This window comes from Solea solea, chromosome 3 (assembly GCF_958295425.1).
Source record: "Solea solea chromosome 3, fSolSol10.1, whole genome shotgun sequence".
NCBI classification, from domain to species: domain Eukaryota; kingdom Metazoa; phylum Chordata; class Actinopteri; order Pleuronectiformes; family Soleidae; genus Solea; species Solea solea.
The window spans coordinates 9409322-9437031 of NC_081136.1; the positions used below are offsets into that span (position 1 = coordinate 9409322).

At 43.2% G+C, this 27710-nt stretch overlaps 1 protein-coding gene across 5 annotated transcripts in view; it reads left to right on the forward strand.

Moving 5' to 3' along the window:
- nlgn2a (neuroligin 2a) overlaps positions 1–27710 on the forward strand; it is a 168882-nt gene that overhangs the window by 133072 nt on the left and 8100 nt on the right. For all 5 annotated transcript variants that reach the window (XM_058624877.1, XM_058624880.1, XM_058624878.1 and 2 more), the window contains 3 exons: positions 23759–23944; positions 26573–26838; positions 27206–27359. In XM_058624877.1, coding sequence (XP_058480860.1) covers positions 23759–23944; positions 26573–26838; positions 27206–27359 — 606 coding nt within the window. The remainder of the gene's footprint in view (positions 1–23758; positions 23945–26572; positions 26839–27205; positions 27360–27710) is intronic.

Genomic DNA, 27710 nt, shown 5'->3' on the forward strand with positions numbered 1-27710 from the left:
CATGACATCGGGGAAACAGACTAGCATTTGTGGCCAGGAAATAGGTGTAACTGTGGGTTTATCATTCCCATCAGCAACGTGGACATTGGGTAAGCAAATGGAGCGCACCCTCGCTTCGTGACACTAAAGTCAAGTTAGAAAGATTTCTATTTCGTGCTTCGGTTTTAGGACAAAGTTTGAACTTTGCCCCTCGCAGATGACCCCCCCTCCCTCACTGTTTAAACGGAGGGTCAGAGGACAGGGGGTTCATTTGCCAATCTCTAGACCATGTGTGTGCATGTGTAAATGTTAATGATATAAGAAATGGATGGATGGCTAAATGAATCCTGTGTAAAATGTCAACTCTGTGTGTGTGGTTTTCAATTTTCATTACTGCCTCTCTCTCTCTCTCTCTCTCTCTCGGTCGCTTGCCGTCTGTCTCTCATGCTTATACTTTGCAATTATAACCTCCATTAATTATGAATCAGGCCCTGGATGAACGGGGCGAAAGCTGCTGCCTCTGTTGATGCAGCCAGGCGAACTCCTGAGCTGTTGACGACGCCTACGGAAGCGCTGCGTTTTAATTTGCCATTTATTCATTCAGGTCGTTCAAATTTGGGAGGTTGTGGAGGGAGGAGGGCGCTGGAGGGGTCATGTGTTGCCATAATTGTTTCACATTATTAGCGACGATATTAATATTGCTGAGAGAGAGAGAGAGAGGGAGGGGGGTTTGTTTGCCTCTCAGCCCCTGTTACTGCCTCTTTTCTCAACATATAAGGTGATGATTTAATAAAAAAACAACTTTCAACTCTCACAGTTTGCTGGTTCAGTGGCATATTACATGTATTACATTCACTTTCTCTCCCTCCTTCTCTTTTTTATGACATTTTAGGTGACTGCGTCGTAATCAAGGCGCCGAGCGTCGACGGGTCGGGACGGGAAACGCCCTGCGCTGTCGGTCAAAAATTCCATCGCAATTCATGGCGAACGCGCGATACATCACCCCACGACACCGCAGCGGCACTGCATGACTTTGACAAATAGCGAGAGAGAGAGAGAGTCTTTTATAGACGTTTATTACCGAGAGGTTTATTTCTACGACGAAAATACCAGCAAGGGACACATTTTTTAAAAGTTTGTCTTGGCAGAACTGAAAGGTGGAAATGGTCTAGAAGGAATTAGACGTTAATGTTTCCGAGAGTCGACAACAGAATGAGTCTTTTCAGGTCTAATTGTTTTCCTAATGAAGTTCCAATTCTGTGTTAAAAAGTATTTTATTCCAAAAAAGCTGATTTGTAAAATGAGGTGCCAACCAAACTCTTGACAGTGTCTTCCTGACAGAAGCCCGTTTTGTTTAGTTCTGTCATCCTAACAATTCTGTCTCTTCCTCTAAACTTTTCTCACAGGGGCCAGATTTAATAATGTTAAACTACGTAAAACAAGTGCGCCGCATTTTAACAAGTGTATTTCGTGCATAACAATTGCTACTCTGTTGTGAAGAAAGGAATTGACAGATGTGAAGTAGTTACAGCCTATAAGCAAACAAAGCTTTATTTACAGTTTACATATTACACGGTGGAATGCTGGAGCTACAATGTGAACACTCTTTTATACTCGAACCCTCGCGTCCCTCAATCGTGTGTGTGTGTGTGTGTGTGTGTTGTTTGGAATGTCTCCTTCCTGGCTACCAAAGCTTCTGATAAACACCATGTTGGGAGAAGGGTCACTCCGACCTTGGCTTTCTTCCCTTGATACTTCCAAAACATTAGCGCCATCCAAAAGTCTTGGACAGCAACTGGGTTTCTCTTCAGCTTGTTAGCATAGTTCGTATAGTTTATAGTTAGAACACTCGTTAGTTCGAATCCAAACACATCAGAGCCACATTTGAATGTCATCTCCAAACGTGCTGCTTCCCTCCCTATATACAGTCATTCTTTGGACTTTAAACTCTGTTTCATATGCACCATGCATTAGCATGGTTTACATTCAATTCATAAGCAACAGCAACTTATCCCTGTTTTCACTTTTAAAAAAATACTGGAATTTCCGTCAGTCTTCAAAGTGGCGTCCCTCCTGCCAAGAGAGGATTTGTAATTTGGACTTATTTATTCATTCCGTTTGATTGTGCTGGCAGGCCTTGAACAACAAAACATTTAAAAAATGGAATACGACGGAGGGCCACATAAATCCAGTCCAAGTGCAACGATTGGCCCACAGGCCAGACCTTGGACGCGGCTGCTGAACGATCTCTCATTAACCGCAGTGTTCTCCTTATTTCACTGTGTTTCTTCCGCCTGTCTTCTCCCTCCTGAGGCAGCCGTGCTCTTACGTGTTGTCATTTATAAATTACACCTACAAATCCTTTACTCTCTCCGCCGGTCTGCAGTGACAGATCGCATGCGACGAATGAGGAGACAGGTCTACAAGAGCAATTAGCACATTTAGGGGCTCTGTGATGTCGCATGTCACCCTCGGTTGTCTAGTTAGAGCTTTGGAGAAAGAGGTCGTTCATGTCTCGGAGAGATAAACACATGCGCGTGGGTGTTTGTTTACGCTGGTGCGTAAGTAATCACGCTTGCGTTCCACCTCATACTCGAACAACAACAGACAGATATCACTCTGCAGAGAACAATGACACTGTGTGTCACGGCAGTCTCTCGAGCAGTGGTCAGGATGCACGGGTGGTCTTTTTACGTCCAGGTCTTTATTTGATTGGTCGTGTTTGAGCAGGAGAGCTTTGCCCTTTTTTCGCTGTCAAAGTTACCGCATTACAAACCTTTTTCTGTCGGTGTTTTGAATTCAAAGCCGTGCCGTCTATAGTGTAAGACCAGGAATACGTCAACATGCCACTTTTCACATGCTTTGGTGACGTTATCACTTGGTATTTACTTCAAACTGTGCCACGCGCTTCTCATCTGGACGTTACGAAACTCGATTTGTATGTTGGTAGATGCTTAAAACAACCTAAAGCTGAAGGTAATCGCCGGTAACTAAATATATAAAGTAACAGTGTGGTTTATTATTTGATTAATCATTTTAAAACGTGTCGTGAGTTGCAGCCCCACACATGGACTTTAAGGTTTAGATTAAATTTCTTCCCTCTGTCCTAAAGTGCAGTAATTTAAAATCACATTTCCTCTGACGTGGAGCAACCATAACTAGGGCTGCAACTAACGACTATTTTCATAATCAGTTCATCTGTTGGATTATTGTCTTGTCTGATGGAGTAATCGTGTGGGCCATAATATGATTGGAAAATGTTTCCCAAACCTGGAAATGATGATGTTGCTTTGTCCACAAACGAAAATTATTCAGTTTTTCTTATATGGAGCTAAAAATCCAGAAGATATTCTTATTTCAAATTCACCTGAAAACCTAATTCATCAATTAGTTGATGATTTAGTAATTGATTAATCATTGCAACCATTAATGGACAGTGTGACAACAGTCAGGCACATAAAGACACTTCATTTGTTGAACATGTGGTCTGTTCTGCTGGGTTATAACTCAGACCTGGATACAACAGCAATTAGCAAGTCTAATGGCAAATCGACTGCCTCTGCATCCTTTTGTCGGCTCAGCATCCTCTGTCTTCTTCTCTCGGCCCGCACTGTTCGACATCACACGAGCCTCAGCGAGTTAAGCTGCCCGTACAGTGAGGTACAGCAACCTCTGCCTCCATGTCGGGCAACAACCTCAGGAAGTGTTTCATCCCAACGTGTCGCAGGATTACCAACACACATCTGCCGGTGCGCGAGATTAACGGATACTCCCATCCAACACAGATGGCTGCGCTATCATTAGCATCTTAATCATCACAGTTATCTGCCACTGATAGCCATCGTAGTGTAGGGCAGTTTCAACAACCAAGCTATGAATAGCTATCTGATCTGCCCTCCTACATATTCACACTGCGCGTAGCTGTTCCTCGGCCAGAAATCATTTTGCAGCCATGAAATAATAGAACGTGTGTCATCTATCACACCTTGGCATCAGTGTGTTGTGTTGTTTGTAAGCGGAGCTGTGAATGTATTTGGAAGAAGCGGCGCGCATGCAGCAAAAGGTTATCCTCGCACACACACACACACACACACAGTGTAATCCTCTGAATCATGCCAGTCAAGTCATCTTATCAGTGCTAACATACCATCCACACAACACCTAATCCTGCGTATGTGCTAATGGAAATGTGGATGCTCACTGCATTGGTGCAAACTCCCCAAAGAAAACAAAAATATTAAGATGGCTTAATGCTTTCATCTTCCTCCCCCTCTCACTCTGTCTCTCTCTCTCTCACACACACACACACACACACACACACACCACCTCCAGTTCCAATTGAAGAAGGATATTATTTAATGGAATCATGCCTTCTTTTTGTCTTATCGGCCTTTCTACAGACGGCCTGTTTGCCCTGCCAGCAAAACAGTGAGAGCATAAATCCTTTTGTTCAGACGGGTAACCAGCACCAGCAGGTTTTTTTTTCTTTTTCTTACCGCCGCCATGAGGAAAAAAAAAAATGAAGTATACCACACTCAAACTTCCACAAAATAATCTCAGTGTTGTCTCACCTCCATTTGCCCCGCCTTCACGGCAAACAACACGTCAGCAGCTGCAGGGTTTTCTACTTTCTGTGTTGACGGCCAAGATCCAAAACAATAAAGGCTGGAGCAAGGGAGTGTGTCTGTCATTATCAGCTCAGCGAGATGGAGAGAGGGAGAGAGGTGTGCAGATTGTCCATGTCGCCGCTGTGTCTTACAGCTTTAACGAGAAAACGGGGGGAAAAAAAAATATGCATACATGCGGTATCGTCGTCTTTCCCATGAACACCATCTTTGCCACCAGCACCAGTCCTAACATGGATGCTGTCATTAAAAACGTGATTAAATTCCTCGGGGGCGACTATTACAAACCTTAATCCTCCTCCCTACTCTCATTGTCGGAAAACACCACTTTAATATCACACACACACACACACCCACACTCTCGTATTCCTATCTATTTTAACAGTTGCATTGACTCTAGCCTACCCAAGGCCTTATTATTAACCTTATGCATAACCAGTTAATGTCTAACCTAAACGTAACACTTTGCATTTCAAGTCAAAGCCACAATGTGGTTATTACTCTGATTCCACTCGCACTGTTTTCAGACATGATGATACTTTAAATATGTTGTATGCTGCTCAAATATCACACACAAATCTGGTGTTCATGTGCAACTACAGTGTGGTGCAGTACATTGTAAATAGATGCCAGATATTGAAAGTTATCCTGGAAAAATGGGCAAAAACGGGACATTTTCTGGCCCTTTTATGTTTAAAGTAAGGGGGGAAAAAAATAAATAAATCCAGACGGACATTTTGAGGCTTCTGTGTTAAAGGCCCTAAACTCCACCAGTTCCTCAGAAATGAAGTTCTGCCTCGTTAGGACCAGGTTTTGGTCTCTATGAGGACTGCTGGTCCTGACAAGGTCAGTGTTTGTGCCAGAAAAGGTCCTAAATAGGTGGGAAATACAGGAATACACACACTTCCACCATAAATCATATAATTTCGACACAGTAAACTCTCTCTCGTGTGTTAGTGTGTTAGTGTGTTTGTGGCTGAGACATTCATATTGCCCCCCCCCTCCCTCCAACTCCCTTGATGATGGTAAATGTATTAGCCCTGCCAGTGGTCAGGATAAAGAGCCATGTGTGAATAAATGTTCTATAATTACTTGCTGCAATTAAATCACCACCCAATCCACTGCCATTTAAGGGTTGAATAAACACACAAGAGCCCAAGGTTTGACGTGTCTTCCACGGGCTCTTTATTCAGGTTGATGATGATGATGATTGGTGAGTGCTCTTTAGAACAGCGCCGGGGTTATTTCTGTTGTAACGACTCCGCTCTCTCCGCGAGATCAAAGATGCAATGACACGGGGATTGTTGTCTTTTTCCTCCTTCTTGGTTCTCTTCACTTTTCTCTCATCTCGCCCCTCAGTCTTGTTGCAAACCAAATCAATCCCATATTCTATCTTTAATGCGGCCTATCATCATTTTCTCATTTTAATCAGAGAGTGATTGGATTCTGGGGGTAAATGAGGGATTCTGAGAGGTAATTAGCGGACTAATAACTCCGGGTTCTGACACGCCGAAATAAGAGACAGATGAAGGGACTTGGAATCGCTCATCGGCGTGGATGAGAGGAAGACGAGGGAGGAGGAGGAGATGCTGCATAGATTCGTCTGCAGCAAACCCAATATTATTCAGTGGAAGTGGGAGGAAGTAAAAGTGTGAGTGGATTTATTTGTGGAATCTGAGGCACGATCGTTCTGATGGGGAGCAAACGTTCATATTACTAAACTTACACAACCACACTCAAAACCTGTTTCTATAACAGGGTGAATATTGCTTCACCGTAATAATAATAATAATAATAATAATAATAGTATACGCGCTATATATTCCAGGCAAAGATGTGCCGTGTTGTGAACAAACAAAGTGGAACATCAATATTTCATTTCATTTCATAATGTAGATGTTTTAAATCTTTTGTCAGTGAGCGTTTGTGCCAACATTCTGCAGCTCGGCGTATGCAGCGCACACTTAAGTTCATCAAACTTTAATTACAGGCCATTATGTAAATAGGTAGTTTATTAAAAGTGCTGCAGCTATTTTGGAGACGATTTAGAAGCGAGGGTGTGGACGCAGGGAACGTGTGCAAGGCGAGAAGAGGAATGTCAAAGTCAGCCGTCAGAATCGGGGCGAGTCGAGGAACCTCCTGCCAGTTTCTGTGTGAATTCCGGCAAAGCTCTCAATTATACATGAGCTGTCTGAAAGTTTGCAGCCACATCCATAAATAAGAACAATCAGAAAGTGGAGTTTGCCTTTAGCTGTGTTTGGAAAAACACGTGTGTGCCCACATTAAAGCAACTCCGTCATCTTTCTCTTCGCGAGTGCAAGTGTGGCAGCTGCAGAATGGAGCACACACACACACGCGCGGCACAAAGGTTTTTCAATTTATTTGAAGAATAATTATGTTCCATCAATTAAATGAATGCACAGACATATAACACGCGCTCAGACCAGTTTGGACGATAAAATTCAACATCCACAGTCCTCAGGTGCATGTGTCCCGGCCGGCGGAGCGCGTGATTAGCCACCACAGCTAGCCATCCATCTTGGTTGGTGGAGAGGACAGGAGGGGTGAGAGGCTGACGACAGACCTGGGTGGCCCTTCTTCCTCCACCGCCACCACCCCGTCCACACACACACACACACACACACACACACACACACACTCTATCAGTGCAGCACTGAGTCTGCAGGTTAATGGCTTTGACTCATGTTCTCTCCCTCTCTCTCTCTCTCTCTCTCTCTCTCTCCCTCTCCCTCCCCGTCTGTCCCCGTGTCATTTTGATGTCCTCGTCAAATGTTTGCTGTCCCTTCCTGTCTTAATCCCCCCTCTGTTTTCTTCTCCTCCATATCACCCCCTCCCTTTGTGCCTTTCTTTTTCAGTCCTCCCAATTGTTTCCTCATTACCTTTCCATCTCCTCATTACCTCACCCCCCGCCTCCCCTCCTCTCTCTCTCTCTCTCTCTCTCTGTGTGTGTCTTACCTGGAGTGTGTGTGTGTGTGTGTTGAATATGGATGAGCGAGCTATGTGACAAAGTGCTGCCCTCAGCACAAACACACTGAGTCTAATCCATAAAATGTGGAGAGGGAGATGGAGGAACACACACAGCAGAAGGATGGAGTCATGGGACTGAAGTTATAGTCTGACTGGACAGGTGAGAAGAGATTTAATACAGAAAAGAAAACAGGGAATAAAGAAAGGTGGGGAGGCAGAAAAGTGCAATATTGTCTGAAAGTACGGTGTTTGTGAATGGTGTATAAATGTATTCATTATTAATATTATTATCACTCCTGAAAACAATTACACGGTGCTAAAAGTTCATATGGAATTATTCGTCTTTAACACAGAGAATGTGTTGCTTTATTTCTCTGTGCTTTACGTGTGTTATATTTTATATAGCGTGAAAGTTGCAGACGCCGACGCCAACACCCGACCCAGCTTTGAGGGATAATTTAACACCGTGGTCGACTACGAGTCATAGAAGAGGAAGTGGGCGATAACGATACTTAAACATGGAGGTGGAGGGGGGGAAAAAAATGAGGGTAAATAAATGTCGAGGAGACGGACAGATTGTCGTCTCTCTTGTCATCGCCGGCGATGATGCTCTCTACCTTTGGTCAGTTGCCAGGCAACGGTGTGCTTGACAACAGGCAGGGATGAGCTGATGTTGCTCTCCTTTTCACACCGGCTGGTGCTGAACGACCTTCACCCCTGTGCACACACCGAGGTGAGAATGAGAATGCGCATCTTTTAGTAATGAGGGAACGGCGTAAGCGGCCCTGCAAAGTTGCGTGTCTTTCAGTGTACAGTATGTTTTGAGAAGTAGTGTCGTGAGCCATGAGCCGTGAGATTTAAGCTTTGAACCACGACATGTCCCCTCTGGAAACCGGACGTTCACAGACATCAGCTGCAATCGGGCACCTGTCAAATGTTCATATGCTTTATTGTCTATTTTTCTCAAAATGAGAAGATAATTTGCAAAATGGACACCATATTCTATTGGAGAAGACATTAAACTAGCGACTGAGACCATCAACTCCTCAGGAAAATGATCTCTGACGTTATTCATCAAGTGGGAAGTAGAAGCTCATTTTCCCATTCAGACTGCTTTTGTCCAACTTCCTAGGCTTCCCTTTTCAAACCGGAAGGCCTAATCTTAGCCAGTGCCTCAGAAATGGGGTTCTGTCTCATCAGGACCAGGTTTTGGTCTCCATGGGGTCTGTGTTTATACCAGAATTATCCATGTTGACACTACATGTAACCGTCCTCAGCGGTAATTTAGAGTCACAGGTGTGTGTGTGTGTATGTGTGGACACCTGGTTTTCCTTATGTGGTGGGGACCTCAATCTGTTTACACAGTCACATTCTTCCTTATGGTGACAAAAATCCAGTCCCCATAAGGTGTTTGTTGTGTGACACTTTACAGAGACAATAAAACTACGGAGAAGGACCACACAGAGACTCAGAGTTCTGGATATCTGATGGGAGTGAATTCCAGAGATGGTGCAACAGTGAGGACATTTTGGCTGGTCCTCACATCTTTAAAGGGCTTTTTTTTGAAGGTTAAGACCTTGTTTTAGGGCTAGGGTTAGAATTCAGTTCAGGTTAAGGTAAGCATAATGTCTATGAGGGACCTCGCTATGAATGAAGTGCTAACCAGTGTGTGTGTGTGTGTGTGTGTGTGTGTGTGTTTCTCATGCTGTGGCCATGATACGTGAAAGCCTGTGCATCCAGCTGGGTTCAAGCCCACCTACCCATGTTGTGCTTCTTCTCAGTCCCCAAGCAAACACCTTGATGGAGACCGACCACTGTTTACACCTGTGTCTAATGCTAATACAGCCACTCGTACACACACACACACACACACACAGATATTGAAGCCACGATAGGAGTGGAGAGAAAACGTCCCCCTGTAGTTTTCCACTGAACATGAATATATCAATATGTCTTCTGCAGCTGGGTAAATTTAAAAGAAAAAATATCCGTGTTTCTGTGTAATGACTTATTATCATGTTTGATTTCACAACATGCTTATATCATTTAAAAAAAAAAACATAAAGTATAAACATGTATTTAATGTAGTCTCGCACCGCAACTGACATTTAATGTGATAACTTATTAAAGAAAATGTTCCACTGACCAAAGATACTGTCACGGAGTATACAGAAAATAAAAAGAAGAATCATTGCATTGAAGCCTTAATATATTCTAAACTTGTGTGTCAAATACAAATACAAATGTATAAATACACACAAAGAAAGGCAAATCAGTGTCAGACTGTGTGGTGTGTGCATACATCATTTGAGCAAATGGAGACTCAAAACTTACATCTTTTTTATTTATCTGCTTTTTTTTTTATACAATTGATGCACTTCCTCATTTATACAGTAAACACTACCACATCACACTTTGTGTAACGGCGATAATGACATCAATTTGCAACCTAAAAGGAAACTGAATAAGGCGTCCTGAGAATGAATGCTCTGCTCCTCTGCAGTCGTTTGTCAGATTCCTCTGAATTGTGTATTTTATTTATTTTTTAATTTTTTTGTTTAACGCTGGAACGCGATGCTCGGATGCATCATTTCCTCGCCAAGGTTTATTCATTCCGTGCCGCCTGAGTTATTGCGTGTGACAGATGAAAGGATAAAACAACAGACTATTTAACACCCCGACCAAACTCTTTAAAGGGGGACAAAACAGGAGCCAGGAAAGCCGAAGGAAACATTTGAAACAGCTTCCTGCCACGGTCCGTCCTTCTGATTCATGCTGCACGTCACATGGCACGAGCTCGCTTTGCCCTTCTTTTGTCACGTCGGTCTGACACTGGCAGAGATTGAGTAACTCTGATTTGCTCTGAAGAAACAGTGTGACGTGACAGAGAAACACTGTGTGTGTGTTCATGTCTAAAATAAGCAGTGTGGACCAGGTGTCAAACAAACCTTTGTAATGACATTTTGGCTAGTCCACGCAACTGTAATGGGCTTTCTGAGAATTAAGGTTAGGGTGAGGCACTTAGAATGCAAAACCAGTGTGTGTTTGTGTGTGTGTGGACTTGTATTTATGTCTTTGTGCGGTCCAATCATCTTTTTAGGCACATTTTGACCTTGTGGGGACATTTTTTTTCTTTATCTTTAATATAGTACATTCAAAAACATGCTACATTTAAAGGCGACATAGACCGGAAGCGCCAATTAACACTGTGTTTGTGTGTGTATCTGCGTCATTACCTCGTTTATGAAACCCTAAAGTTTCCGAACAAACAGTTCAGCCACTGCTGAGAAAATAGGATTTTATTGTTTTCCTGGGCTCTGCGAAGCGGATCGGCACTTCCCTATGCTGATGATGTCATCAGTATACCTCACCACTCCTCTCACCACCGTAGCGCCTCCCGGTGCGGGCACTAGTCCGGGCACCTCCGGTTGCGTACATTCGACCGCAGAAGAAGAAGAACTACTCTCGTTGTAGCTGCTGAGATGCAGAGCATCCACCGTGCCAGAGGGGGAGCTGTGTATCTGAGAGCTGGCCTACTTCCAGGTACCTGGCCAATCACAGGACAGTGGGAAAGCGCTCGTTGGCTGGCCAATCACAACACAGTCCACGTTCTTGGGGGGTGGTTTTGGTGTGAAACGAGAGCGTCAGTGAGGAGATATTTTGATCGGCTCGTTTGCAGCGACTGGGAGGTTTTTAACCATGAAAACAAGTTCATATATTTAAGTAGACCTCCATAACTAACATATATGTGTGATACAAGCATTCGATGTCACCTTTAATGTAAGAACTGGGATAAGGTTAGGCAATTAGTCATGATGGTTAAGGCATTAACTGGTTAGTGTTAAGGTTAGTTATAGTGTATTGCTTAAAAGAATAGCTGCACAAACCTCCCTGTGTGTGTGTGTGTTCCCTCTTGTTTTATGCTAATTTACAACTCAGGCTGTCTGTTCTGTGTTATCAGCTAACCTGTATTGTAGTGCAGTGTTGCTTGTGTGTGTGGGGGGGGAGATGTGTAAGTGTCTTGTCTATACACTGAGAGAGACAGGAGCAGCAGTGTGTGTTTGTGTGTGTGTGTGTGTGTGTAGGTAAACACACCTTGCAGCATTAATTTAGTCGACCAGGCAGGCCAGTCTGTTAGCGTAGCCGCTCTGCCACGATACTTATTAATCAACCTGGCAGACAGACAGTGGTGGCTCTGCCCTTCTGCCTGCCAAATAGGGAACTGGCCTCCTTCTGATAACTTTCAACACACTACACCCATTGCTCCGCGGCTGCCAAATTAGGTGCAACCCTGGCTAAGATAAGTCTAATAGCCCCATGCTGTGGGAGGGTGATAGACTGTGTTCTGCCATAAAGACTGATGGTTTTGGTTGGAGTTGTGGGCTGGCTGTTGAGAGGGAGAAAGCAAAGGTTGTATAAAAGGAAGCAGGAGAAAACAGATGAGTCGTAATCTTCTTTTACTAGTTTGTCCATTGAGACTTCACCCTGCACACACACACACACACACACAGACACACACAGACACGCCGTTTGGGAGCTAAAGCGCCGCTTGGCTGAATGTCAGCGTACGTACAGAGTGGAGCAGTCGGTTTCTCAGCGAGCACAGAGGGTGATGTTTATTTACCGTCCCCATTCATGTGGTAATCCAGCATAAGCAACATCTTTGTCCCTCTTTGTTGGACAAACTTCTCCTTCCACACAGGAAAGAAATCGCTAAAGTAAATTGAAAGGCTGAATCCCTCTTCTCGGCACAGAAATGTAAATATTTGTCCAAACCTTGTGTGCAGCTGAGTGGACCTTTGAGAGTGTCCTTGTTAGTTTAGTGCTCCTCTGGTCTGCTACACTTAAAGACCTTCATAGCTGCGTTTCATGAAGTCACCTGACTGATGGACAGCTCTGGCCAACGCAACTGTCCTTGCATCTTGTTTTTTTAACATTTCACTGTCAGACTACTTTTGTGCGGTCACACAGTTGCACCATGTGTAGTCACAAGAAGAAGAAGAGGTACCAATTATCACAAATATACAAGGAATCATGTATAGTATAAATGAAAAGTAAGTCAAATGAAATAAAATACCCTTTATGAGAAGATGGACTCACGGATTCACGGTACACAGACATCAACGTGGACTTCTCTCTCCCTGGACTTACACTCTCAATATACTTTGAACATCTGATTTCTAACATCTCCCCTCGCTCTGTCTTAGTCCGTCCTTCCAACTCTTGGGTGCAAACAGAGGCTCAAACAATCTGGCAATCTGATGAAAATAAAACGGAATTTTCATCAACATATAAACACACCTCAGCAAAAAGTACTCAAAATGTTTAAAATCGGACTGAATTTGTGAAATTTGTCACAGTTCAAAGTTCACAAAGCAAAAACGGTCTATTTTGTGACGTCTGCATGATTATTGCTACTTTACATCACTAGCAATATATATATATATATATATATATATATATATATATAAGATGAATCATAACTTTGACTCAACAGCACATAAGAATCCTGAATATGTATCTTATATATCTATAAACACACAACCCAGGATGTTGTGCATTATTCCCATGGCAACTTACCATGGGTGCACCTGTTGCTGTGACTAAATGCAGTTGAGTTAGGATTACATTAGTGAGTTAGGTCAGTGTAATGACTGTATGTCTGGTCAAGGCTAACTTGACCAGATAACATTGAAATAACTTGTTGGTTTCATATAAGTTAATTATTTCCTCTCTAATAATAGTATTTAATTAGTTTGAATACAACTCAGTTATGTGGAAGTTGTTGACAAAGCTATTTTAAGTACATTTGCACACTTGATTTAAAGTGTTATAAGGACTGAGCTTTGTTCTAACAAACCTATCTTGGTTTTGAGTGACAGCTCGTGTCATCGTCTCTCAAAGTCCTTCGTACTGAACGCGCAGCACGTAATTCACGATATTGTAGACACTTGTCACGTACAGGCAGACGTGCAGCTGAGTCTGGCTCACAGATCAGATGAGAGGAATGATGGACGGTGCGGTGGAGGAGGAGGAGGAGGAGGAGGAGAGATCCTCGTCACCAGAGTTGTGATGTCGGTGGCTTAGAGAGCCGTCTCTGATTTACCACCAGAACGTGCACAGCGCCAGGTTCAGGTTCACACACAGTGGCTGAACGTTTCATTAATGCTGAGCATGTGTTACTGGCTGAATCAAAGGGGGGGAGGGATAGAGGCAGAGAGGGACTGATGCATGAGATAACAGAGAGAAAGAGCGTGGGGGGGAAATCACAGGAAGGGAGACACACTGACTATCAGGGTACACTACGTACCTGACAGGTGTTTTCTCTTCACGCCTGTTCAACCTGTTACCTTTTCAGCACTTTCCATTGTAGTCTGTGTCGGCAGTGAGGACATGAAGACGTCTTTAGAAGTGGAACCAGTGGGATCACACACTGTTAGGTGTGGAGTAAAAGAAGCCAGTGTCGGACCAAGAAAGTCTTCATTTTTGCACTTTTTGACAGAAAGTGCATTAAACAAGAGTAATAACATACATGTAAAAATAAATGAATAAACAGCACGAGATTCAGAGATTAAACTCAGAATTCTGAGGGAAAAGGTCAGAATTCTGAGATTAAAGTCAGAATTCTGAGAAGAAAATCTAAATTCCGAGATTGAAAAAAAATATAGGTTTATGAGATTAAAGTTAAAATTCGGAGAAAAAAATCTGAATTCTGAGATTAAAGATGTCAGATTTCTGAGATTAAAGTCAATATTCAGATTTTTTTACTCAGGATTCTGAGATTAAAGTCAGAAGTCTGGGATTAAAGAAAAAGTAGAATTTTAGATTAAAGTCAGAATTCTGAGATTAGAGAAAAAGTCACAATTCTGAAAAAAGCTCCACGTGACTGTCAAGTAAAATAAGGGAAAAGCAAAAAAAAAACATTGTATAATATGAAATAATAAATGACTACTAGTTTTTTCTCATACAGGAAATACAGTATTTGTTTTTATGGTCGTGTGGCATTTGTGGACTTCCAAAAATAGCGAGCTGACCCTGCAACTGCTGCAGTTCATGGACAGAAAAGAAGAAATAACATCCAGCAGATAATAAAAATGAGGGACTAATAAAAAGCAATAGGTCAACAATAAAAGATGGGAACAAATAAGGATAAAAAGTGGACGGCTTACTTGTTTTATAGACTCTTGGGATGGCAATTATTTATACAGGGTGTTTTCCAGACATTAATGAGGCACGGGATTGTGTGCATTGTGCAGGAAATGCATATTTAAAGACGTAATGTGATGATCGTGATGATACGGCAGTTTGTGCTGTCTGTAAATTCTGAATTGGACTTTTTGAGACGAGGGGGGGAGTGTGGGGAAGCACAGGCCTGCTCTGTGTGTGTGTGTGTGTGTGTGTGTGTGTGTGTGTGTGTGCGTCATCATCACTACTGAACACAACAAGCAAAAAAACAACCAAAAACAATCTTAAGAAAAAACACAAAAAACAGCACAGATCTTAAGAGAATAATCATGCACAGGATTTACACCAACACGGTCACATACATTAATATTTGTACTTCGAGGAAGCTGTTTACAGTCAATGACTTGCCTGTGAAAACAAAACGTGGACGCCCTCTCTGCAATAAATTAAGGAAGATGATCTACATTAACTTCCTTCCCAGCAATCGTCAGGCAGTGCCTGAGCGTGAGAGGACGCGATGTTCCAGTTACATTGTAACCCGCGACTGCAAGCTTTCCTAAACTCCTACTACATTGAATATTTTCTTTCTTTTTTCCCAAACAAAAGCAACATTTAAAAAAAAAAAGAAGACAAGAATAAAAACAGAGACAACTTGGTCATCATTTTTTAATAGGCCATCTTATTTCTAATGCATTTTCCACCTAATACGTAGTTAATATTGCAGTAATATCATGTTATTCCCAAATGTATGTTTTCAAAATAATAACTGAATTGACTATAGGCAAAATGTGAATTTTGAGTTGAATTTTATACTCCCTAATGTTCAAAATACATGGTGATGACTGTAGACATGAGATAGTTTTACCTTCCCTTTCACATACTATTATGACCATATACTATCACCATATTGTTACTGCACTGTGATGCCAAAGTGTTTTTCCATATTTCATATTATGAGGTTAAAGGAAGTGGCTCGCGAGGCAGCGGTAGAGGACCAGGGTGATGGGTGAAGACTTAAAGACTGTCATTTATAATGTCTACTCATGTGCTGAGCTGAACGATAGACGTGAGAAGTCGTCCACTCCCCTGACTTGTAAGGCAGCAGTCGGGTCGGCTTCTTCGCGCGACGGACGTCGATCTCAAGTCTCACACACAGTGTTTCGTGTCACTCACGTGTTTGATGTGAAGTGGCTTTATCTGACAATAACCTCCCAAACCTGGAGGCGTTTGGCATTACTGCCACTGTCACATGTGTTTTATGATAGCATTTGCATATTTTAATTACAATGCCAACGGAGGGAAAAACGTCAGACAGCTCAGCGGATTTATCACACTAACACCGTGTGTGTGTGTGTGTGTGTGTGTGTGTGTGTGTCGGTGTGTGCAACAGAAAGTCAAGTTAAAAACAAAATCATGCTCAGATGAATATATCGTGACAGGCTATATAAGATACTTTTAGGGCTAAAAGGGCAACAGAGTAGAGCATAGCTACCCGACGCAAGCCTGTCACGACCCAATGGTAATTTGATATTGATCATTTCACATTCTTTTATAATACCATAGTTTCCATCATGGTACACAGGGTTCTAGCCAGGAAAAAAAGTACAAATTCCACTAAACTTTTTCAAACTTTACCCGGCAACAAGAAATTCTATTTTCTGATTGGCTGATAGGTTGCTAATTCAAGACAGCTGTATGAATGAACTACACAAGAGCGATCTGCCTGAGCGCCATCGATTCACAGCACCCTCTGCTGGATGACCTGGTCATTACTTCAGACACTCGAATACACGTCCAAGCTGAGTTCTGAAAATCTGAATTCTGGCTCAAAAAGTGACAGCCCTAGTTTGAATCAATACTCCCCCATTGCTCAGCCCGACCTTGTGAGTTGAGAAGGAGGTTAGGTGCTCAATAATTGATGCGAACGCTTCAAATCTTTGTCAGCGAGCGTAGATATGGAGTGACATCTTTCACTGAACATGTTTTGATGTGAAACTGTCAGGGTTTCTGTGACACCCTGAGTCCAGTTTTATCCAGGCTGCCGTTTTCCTGTCCGTAAATGGAGACAAATTGCCAAATGAGAATAATTAATAAGATAAGACAAGGCTTGAACTGGGGCCAGATGAACGAAACACCAAGCTCAGCCGAGCCGCACCACGCCGGCAGCGATCCGTGCCGTGCGAGCGCACGGAGGAGTTCCAGTATCTAGGCCAAATCAGCATGGGCTGTGTTTGAAGTGCTGCTGCATTTTGCCAGCACATAGTAGCAGAGGACTGCTTTTAGCTTCAGAGAAACACAACAGCCTTTCATTACACCACGGCAGCCATGGACGTCAGAAGCATAAAGTGGAAGATGACGGTTCATGCATACGTTCACAGATAAACTCACACTCTCGTATATGTGCTTGTAAACACACAAATAAAAGACGGAGACGCACAAATGCGGACACATTCACGCGCCCCTGCAGACCCACAAAGACAGTTTCCCCATTTATTTCTGCTGTTTGTTGTGCTCGGTTAATCCTAACCCGCGCACAGCTGTTGCCGCTGCTGCTGCTGCTGCTGCTGCTGCTGCTGCTGCTGGAGGAAAGGACAGCAGTGGTTTGAAGATTCATTAGCTCTTGTCTTCTTTCCTCCTCCCTCCTTCACCCGTTACTGCTCAGAAACAATTACGAAACATTTTATGTGGGTTTGGCCGAGGTAGTGGTTATAAAAATATTACTTTTAGACTTTTACTGCATGTAAAAGTCAAGTTGGCTCTTTTTTTATGACTTGTAATCAGCTGTGCAAAGTGATCTAAGGCTATGGATGGAGATTAAATGACCTCATCATCTGGGTTATCTCAGCTAAACTTAAACAATTAAGGCTGGGCAATAATTGAATAATAATAGTATATCATGATATCATTTTCTGTGCCAATATAAACGCAAACACACATTGCTATGAATGTGTTGCCTCAGAATTGCAAAAATTCTTCTGTCTTTGTAGAAGTTTAAAACCACAACTACCTTCAACATTCTTTCAGGAGCCAATCTCAATCTCTTTTGTCTGAAATCATTTATAATAGAAATTATAATATAATCATAATAATAACTATGACGGGGGTGTCAAACGTACGGCCCGCGGGTAAGAAGCGGACCACCAGAGGGTCCAATCTGGCCCACAGGATGAATTTGTTGAAATTTCACACTACGATTAGAATCTAACGTAGTGAAATACCATATGTTTTACTTACAGATACAGTACCTGTGGCTACATGTTTGGAAGGTGGTAGGTGGTGTCAGGGAAATGCGAACCCCGATCGCAGAAGTCGAAGTCTTTTCGGCGGAGTTCAAACACAGCGTTGGAGGGAAAACACAATTCCACTCACCGGCTTTGTACAAGTGCTCTCCACAGACCCACACACATTACACCATACATCGTGTCTGATCTGGCCCATGGCTCCCCTATTTCACCCGCCATTACCCTCTGACTGCTTAGAAACACCCCGGGGACAGTAATACTCAAGGGAGCCACATGAAGGATAAACAGGAATGTAGGGAAGGCGAGGAGGAGGAGGAGGAGAAGGATTCAGGAAGAGGTGAGCGATTATTCCTTGGGGCAGTAAAAGTCTTCACAGGGCAACGGAACCTGATCGATATACACACACCGCCACTCCATAAAGGTTCTAGTTAAAGTAGGAGAATGAAATAGATACCAGTCCTTCTCCTTGTCCCTGTGGTCAAGCACACACCTGACAATCGATCATCTCACTTCCTCTTGCTGTGTTTGCCCCTCTGTGACTCATTCTGTCTCCGTCAGCCGCTCTCATCCTTCTCCCTTGCTGCCACCCTCCCTCTCCGTGTGTGTGTGTGTGTGTGTGTGTGTGTGTGTGTGTGTGAGACAGACTGGCCGGTGACAAAAACAAGAGCAGTCACACTCGTCTCTTGTAAACACATCCAGATAAACATGCATGTGCAGACTCAGGCTTTGAGAAAGACTTGCACTCGTCGTCTGCTGGGAGCTGGCCTGGTTTTCTTTTGCAATATGCACACACTTGCACACAGAGAGAGCGAGCGAGCGAGCTCCCACACTTCATTATTTGCTGTTATGATATCTCTGAGTGTATTATATGACAACACAGGGCTTGAGCTATAAAAGCACAATAATGACAGGACACTAACCTTACCCATGGCCACTTAATGTCTAAGGAAAGAAAAGCGCTCTATTTTGTGACTTCTGCACGTTTTTTTTTTAAATGTGCGATTTCATTTGAATCCTAACTTTGACTCAACAACCCCAGGATGTCCATATAAGGAGTTGTGTATTATTCCTGTGATCACTGATCTGTGCCGCATGAACACTAAGGGTTAATGATTCGTCGTTTCACAAACTGGCCGAAACAGGAAATGTTGGTTTAGCATCTGCAGTAACTCAATGCAGCTGTGACACAATGTGGAGTGGAGTCGAAGGGAATCACAAGGAAATAACTAGAAATAAATAATGGGGGGAAAATTTATACAGGGAATTGATGCTTTGGTGAACTCATTAATTACCATAACGTTATAGGTGACTATATATATATATATATAGAGAGAGAGAGAGGGAGAGATTAGGCAAAGGTGATAACTGGCGTTGACATGAAGCCGGTCTCCCCCTCATTCAGATAATTGTTCACATCTACAAATGTCACAGTTTCTCTGCTCAGGAAATGATCGCAGCACAAACACACACGCACGGAGTCGCAGTGAGAGGGATCCTGACCAGTATGAGGGTATAAAATCTGAATAATTTCACAGATAATTTGGTTGTCACGGCGAGGCAAAAGTAATAACTACTTTAGAAGAAAGAAACGGCACAAAGAAAAAGGAGGAAGAGGAGCGCAGCAAATCACCCAAGGCCAATTGCTGGGTCTAAGCCAGAGTGTTGTTTGTGGAGGAAAAAGCCTCTTTTTAAGCTCACTGAAGAAGAAGAAGAAGAAGAAGAAGAAGAAAAAAAGCAATATTTCTCCCCTTGTTCTCCTGCTTCCCAGTCCTTCTCCTCCTGAGCTTCATTTGGCGTGACACTCCAGAAAACTGTGGAACATTTGGCAGCGCAATCTGGCTTCAGTGGTCTAAACTCTTGGGCAATTTAAGGAATCACGTTCAAAATGAAGGCCTCATTTATCCTTTATAAAATGGTCATTAATCCTTAAATCTGTCATTCAAAGGCCTTTAAATGCCACAATACAGTAGTTTGCTCTGTTTCCTCTGAAAAAATCTTTGTTCGGAATTTGGCGGATTTGTAATTAGTGTCCTTGCATTCTTGTGCCGAGCGGAACTCAAGAATGAGCGGAACAATGGCGCCATTAAGTCGTCCTTAGTGTGAGGTTTTGCACATGCACAGGGACGGGAGCTTAAAGACCGAAACTGTGGGGTAAAAAGGAGTAACGTCGCGGAGAATTAAGCCATTACTACGAGCATATAAATTGAGATTGAGCACGACTGTGAAGGGCGTGTTGATGTCTCAGTCTGCATCCGCTCTCTATCTCCATGTTTATTTTTTTTTAACTGTGCTGTAAGGTTTGACCAGCAGATCGCCCTGTGTATCGATTGTTGTGCTAAGCACCTGCTAAAGTAAGGTCTTAGACCGTGTTTACACTGCAGCCCAAATAGGGTTTTTGAGCATGGTTTTTAAACGGTCGATATATAAATCCATATATCAGGAAACCATTCTAACTGCAGAAATCCGTGTGGAAGACTAGACTAGACTATGTCAGAATGGAAAAAAGGCAGATCGGATCACGTGCAACATATAATGAGAACAGTTGTTTCTGAAAGTCTAAACAAGGCCTTAGTTTTGATCAAGTCTTACATTGGACCTCCTTAAACTTAAAGCAGATACCCTGAAACGTCTGTAATTCTAAAAGATACACTAAGTGTGTGTGTGTGTATGGAATTATCCGCACGCTTGGAGCTGCTCACATCTGTGATGCTGCACGCACTCCTCTCTTGGACAATGATCACTTTGTTGCCAAGAGAGCTCTGAGGCCCAATTTCATCCTCCAACAGTTCATCCACATATACTGTATGTCGCGCACATGCAGGAGCCAACATATGCGGCGCGCGCGTGCACACACGCCCGACGACAAACCTGCACCTGCACACGCACGCGTGAAGGCTCTTTGATGGCACATGAAAGCCTCGTCGCTGCAGAAACACTCACATGTGTCTTCTGGAAATAGGCAAGGGAAAAAGGGGAAACGCTGTCAGGTCTGCGTGTGATAATGTGTGTCCGTCCTGTTTGCACGCACACATGTGTGTGTGTGTGTGTGTTTGTGCCGTTACCTCACTTGCATACACACGCGTGTTTGTGCAAAAGTGAGAGAGAGAGAGAAAGAAGTGGAGGCAGCCTTCTCTGTAGTGTCAGCCTTTGATCGGTGCCCGTGTGTGTGTGTGTGGCATAAACACTGACTTTGTCAGGACCAGTAGTGCTCATGGAGACCAAAACCTGGTCTTGGGTTAAGGTTAGGCCTAAGCTGGTTATAGTTAAGGTGAGGGGTAACACTTTGTTGAGGCTGTCCAAGTGAATGGAAGTTAATGCAGCGTCCTAAGAAGAAGAGCTGTGCAAAAAATAGCTCCGTGTGCGTGCATGCATGCATGCATGATTGTGTGTGTGCGTGTGCATGCGTGTGCGTGCCAACCCCTGGTGTCTTGGAGTCAGATGAAACACTGCGCCTCTATCCGGGACTCACAGAACACCCACTATCCTTCTCTCCTTCTCCTCTACACTCTCTCTCTCTCTCTCTCTCTCACTCATTCTCTATTTCTCTTCATCTCTCCCTCTCTTCCCTCTTTCTCTCTCTCTCTGTCTCTCTCCTCCTCACCCCTCTGAGCCGCCATTCCTCACCACAGCCATTTTAAAGGCTATTCATGCAGAGCTGCGCTTTCATCTTGCATCGCAGCATTTTTAACCAGCTCCTCTGGTTTTTCTTTTTTTTCTTCTTCTTTTCTTCTTCTTCTCTTTTTCAAGCCTTTTTATCAGATGATAGAGGAAAAGGAGGACCGGGTGAAGTGGCCTGCTGCTGTTCACTGACTCACAGTCAGATGGACGCAGCGTGAAGCTGCAGGAAAGACAAGCGCTTTGGCTTTAACAAGATAACGTCAGGGTCCTGTTGGATCAGGATGTCTGCTGCAGGGTCTGTGTTCAGTCACTCGCGTTAGGTTTTTTTTTGTTTTTTTTATTTCCCACCAGCACAGCTCATGTTTTTTTTTTGCAAAGGCGATAACTAAACAGCGAAGCAGAGCAATACACGCTCTGACAAAAATAACGCTAATCAACAATAATGACCTAAAAGTAGATTTTCATATGTTTCTCTTTTAAATATCTGCCGCAAGAAGCTTTTGCTGACGTAGAAGTGTTGCTATGTAGTGCATTCATTAACTTAATGAATGACCTAATTAGCATAATTGGTTATGGTTAATATGTCATGGTAATTACACTGGGGGGGGGGGGGGGCATTAATGCAGTCGGCAGCTTATTTGCAGCGTCTTTGCCTGTTTGTTTGTTTTGTTTTTTGTGTCTTTATTAATGAATGCACCCAAACATGTGGATTATTTATGTTTGATCCCTTTTGTTTCTCATGAATGTTTGGAGATAATGACCATGAGCCGACTGCGGCTGAACTTATGATTATTCCATAATGTTGTGAGCCTCATTCGAAATAAAACAAGGTTTTAATTTAGTGGGTGAATTCTGTTTTGTTTTTGTTTTTTTTGGTCATTTTTTCTGCCATACTTGTGCTCAAGCAACCAAACCCCAGCCTAGTAGTTAATTAAGCCTCCTTCACATTCAAAAAGTCAGTAACTTTCTACTGTTCTGCAGCAAAAGTTTGAATAAAATACATTCTCTCGTGCAGGATGCACGTCACGGCTTTTGCCACAAGGTGGCATTTCAGGCCCCTAATGTCTGTCCCTGCAGCTTAGTGTCTCATTTATGTCCTTTAACATTTCAGTTCCTTATTATTTTATCAGCATTAGTTGTTCACCAGTTGTTGGGACATGCGACTTGTGATCTTAAAGTGGTCACGATGAACGTCCTATGTGCTTTTTTATTTCTGAGACACCAGATCCAAGAGGCCAGCTGTATACAAGTGTGCAACCTTTAGTGTATAGGCTTAATGGATGACCTTTAAGTTGTCCCTGCCTTGAATAAGGAGCTAATTAGGAGTCCCATTAAGACCCGAGAGGCTGCAAGTTAATGGCTACTTCATTAAAGGGAAGATGGAGGTGGAACAATCGAAGATGCTCAGCAAATGACCATGCGAGGCAAATGTCAGTGCCTGTATTCACTGTAAAAGAGGAGCATGTGTTCTTCATGATAATGGCACAAAAGAACACGATAGACACGCAGTCGGTTAATTACTTAGTTAATTACTGATCACTGATCACTTTTATGTGAGTTTTGTTGACATTTTTTCGAAATTGTGGCTAAAAAACCTTGTGCTTATTGTAAACTTAGTCGAAAATGAGAATTAAACCCCGTACACAGGTGCATTTGTTTACATTATTTTAATCTTGTTTAATAAGTTGTCTGTTTATACATAATAATAATAGTAATAATACATGGTAACAGTAATATTATATGTCATTAGGTTAGTTGTGTACTATGAGATAAATGTTTCTGTAAAGCAATGTTATGAGGCAAATGTATATAAACTGTTAGAATATGAATATTAGAGTGTGTTTTGTACTTTCTTTGCAGTTTTGGTTTTGTTCTGTTTTACATTCATTTGTCATTTGAGTTTGAGACCCCTGTTCTACAACAACGTCATCATGTCAGGATGAGTGGAGACTCTGGTCATGTCTCCTTACCGTAAACCTAAAACCATTTTAAAACCTTGGTTAGACACAGTGTACTTTATACGCAGTATTCGAGACCTGCAAATATACAGCAGGTACTCAAATTTCCCTTAAATCTCTATTTATAACACAAAGGCAATCTTGTTTTTCTCTTTCCTCCCAGGTTTCCTCAGCACTGGCGATCAGTCTGCAAAGGGAAACTACGGCCTGCTGGACCAGATCCAGGCTCTGCGCTGGCTCAATGAGAACATCGGTCACTTTGGTGGAGACCCAGAGAGGATCACCATCTTCGGCTCCGGAGCTGGCGCGTCCTGCGTCAACCTCCTCATCCTCTCGCACCATTCAGAGGGTAACTGAGGAATCTGTGTGTTATTTGCTTATCTTGGTAGAACATGTATCTCTCTTTTCAGCTCATTCATACGGATAGAAAAACTCATGGACGACCTGTTCCACTCGTGTTTCCGTCACTAGTGTTGATCGTTCCTCACTAATCCCATAATAGTTGAAGCAGAATGAGCCTTTTAATATTTATTTCACGAGCCAGGTTAGCTCTACATTTTTTTTTTTTTTTTAACAATAGCTCACAAGTGAACAAACTAAACATTGTTGTGGAAATGAGGAAATAGAGACTTCTGTGTCTGGAAAGACTCTAGATATCACTAGAACTCGTAATGTCTTTAGAGATTTCACACACGGGGCTGAAAGACCTATTTCTACTTGAATAGACAAAACAGATTGGTGATTGTTCCACACACACACACACACACACACAGTCGGCTGCAGTGTTCTTGTCTGTGACTCGGGTGGTGTGAGATATTCAGCTGTAACATGCAACTACACTAATAACACACTGTACCTTTAATTCCTTTTGATTGCTCCATCGTCAATCATCCTTGCAATAGGCTACAGAGGCGTATTCATAAGGTCATGTGGTTATGGTCACAGTGAATGTTGAAGGGACTTCTCTCATTCTGTGTATCGTTTGTATTATATCGTCTTTCTTCACAGGATTACGAAGATTATGGTGAGATTAAAAGTCAGCTCGCGGCATCTTGACGCCTCTGTCCTCAAAGGAAAGCACTCATTATCCTTTGAACTGTCAAATCCAAGCTGTCGTGTTGCTAATGAGTTAGTCCTAATTCGATCCTGTTTTTTTGTATTTCCGCTCAAACATTGCTCGTCATTACCTGAGAGGGACAAGTGCTTGTGGCTCTGTTAACGGTCCACTGCTCTGCAGTTTTATACCCGTCGCAAACCGACATCTATCTGATCTAATGCTCCCCCCATTATCAACAACGCACCCTGAGGGCTAAGTGTTAACACTGCGCCACCTAAGGAGAGAGGCCTGTGGGTGCAGTCAACTTTGATCCGGAGTGAGATGAGTGTGACTGACGACCCGCAGCCGAATGGACACGCACGCGCCGCCTTTGATCGCGCAGCTGCTCCGAGCATAAATCCTCTGTTGTCTACGTTCCCCCCACAATATCTCATCCCTCTGTTCATCTCTCACACACACACACACACACACACAAGCTGCAAAAGACAGGAACAGGGATGGAATGGAGGGTGAGAGGAATCTGTCTCAGTCTTTGCTCTGTGTGTGTGTGTGTGTGTGTGTGTGTGTGAGAGACAGAGAGAGAAAATCACATGGCATCATCTCATACGTCTCTAATTTTGACTCATTGCGTCCCCATGAAAGTCAAACCTGTCCACTGTTTGCATTTAACAAATCCTCTGTACTTGTTCTAATGTTGTGCGTCCTTCATGTTAACTCAGGATCACCCAAGCCTTTTCCTTTATAAATCATTTGGGAGGTTGTTGTTGTTCTTTTCCTTTCCAGAGAGAACTTGAGCAACAGAGGAACCTTAACTGTTTACGGAAAACGCATGTGCTAACCCCCGTTGTCTTCTGTCACTGACACCCCTGACACCACCTGTCTGTTCAAATGCCTCCTCTTCTTCATCACCCCATCGTCATCATCGTCTCCGTCGCCATCATCTAACATCAGCTCCACTAGACGCTGCCTGTCTGTCATGCACCCCTCCCCTCTCCCCCTGCCAGGCTTTCCAGGTAAGGAAGTCTTAAAGGGACAGCAGTCATGTCAACATCACAGCGTCACAAATCAAGGGCAGCAGCAGACGGCTTGGAGGGAGGGTCTGGAATGTGATGGGGGGGTGAAGAGTAGAGAACAGCATTTGTGGTATCTGGATAAATAGATAGAGTCCTAATGAAAGTACTGGGCCAGTAAAGCAGGACGTACTGGGGAACTTATTTTGAATGAAATAATGAAATAATATTTAACTCCCCACTTCTCTCGTCTGTAATTGATTTCCCAGGGAATAGGGTGGGCTCTGCAGCAGCTCTGCTTAATAATTCACTGACCAGTCTCCAGCTCAGGAGACGGTAGAGGAAGAAAAGAACGCGAGAGGCAGGCAGCTCGCTCACGAAAACCACTTAAGTGTCTCAAACAGCGCAGGACAGTCGGAGCGGAGGAGACCGCGAAAGAGACAGAAGAAGAAGAGGAGGAGACACCTAGATAGAGGAAGGGCTGAGATAACAGGAAACAGGAATATTGGTCTTTTTTTTCCAATATTCAGTGCTGCCTCCATTTTGTGAGTGTGTGTAAAACAAATGGATGCAGTCTTCCTATTTTCCTGTAGACCTCCGTTGAAACTGAGGGTTAGTTACAGCATCACACCATACTCTAGCTGTGAGGATTTAGGTGTGTAGTTTCATTCCCGATCCGTCTTTAGACAAAGCAGTTAGACAAAGAGGAAGTGGTCAAATGGAACATAAGACCACCTCCCATCCCATTCAATATCACACATCCTAATCCTGACATGAGGAAAATCCAGATGACTATGACTATGTGAGCCCACGATCCCCATGGCGCCTGAATGCCTCGCCATCATTTCATTTAAAGTTGTTTCCCGTGTAGTAATACAAATATTTTCCCTGGTCCTTTTTCCTTTTTCAGGTCTGTTTCACAGGGCCATAGCCCAGAGTGGAACAGCCATCTCCAGCTGGTCCGTCAACTACCAGCCACTCAAGTACACGAAGATCCTCGCCCGGAAAGTGGGCTGCACCTACGCGGAGACAGCGGACCTCGTCGACTGCCTGAGACGCAAGAACTTCAGGGAGCTGGTGGACCAGGACATCCAACCAGCGCGCTACCACATTGCCTTTGGCCCGGTAGTTGATGGCGATGTGGTGCCCGATGATCCTGAGATCCTCATGCAGCAGGTGAGGAGGCTCACACACCTGTAAACTTCCCCTTTGTGAAACGATACAATCACAACTCTGATGCTCGACAGCAGTCAATGGAGATGCTAATAAATAATAAACAACAGTGCCCTGATCTGCACATTTGACATTGTCATTATAAGATGGTAAAATAATGGTCAAAATAAAAACAAGTTAAATCTGAATAAATAATTCATCCCCAAACGTAGCTCTTGTTGTGCACTGACGCTGTCAAACAGACACTTAAATGCTGAAGTCATAACCTGCAGTCTTTCAAATCAATACAAAAAAACAACAATTGTTTTCAGAAGCATCTGTGTTTGTGATATTTCTACGACTTATTTCTCTTACCTCATCGAACCACCAGGGGGAGTTCCTCAACTACGACATCCTGATAGGAGTGAACCAAGGAGAGGGCCTGAAGTTTGTCGATGACAGTGAGGACAACGATGGCATCTCAGCTGCGGCGTTCGACTACACCATCTCTAACTTTGTAGATAATCTCTATGGATACCCCGAAGGTGAGAAATGTCGGCTGGATTCATCTTTCGCGCTTCAAATTCTTCCATATTGTCCGTGCTACCTCGTCCCAGATGACTCGTTCATTGGGGACATTTCTTTGTTGGTGCTTATTAGCAACTCTGTCAGATGGAATGTCCAGGACAGGATACATAAAGGACAAAAAGTAAAAGGGGAACTTGTCAAAAGAAATATATTCAGTACTTAGGCCATCATTAGATTTGTTGTAGTAGCAATATACTGTGTAATTTAAAAAAAAAAAAAAAAGTATAATAAGTGTGACCTGTCCTTAAACTGTGATATAGCCCTGACATGACCATGTCTCTAAAAAAAACGCAAGTGAAACCCTAATT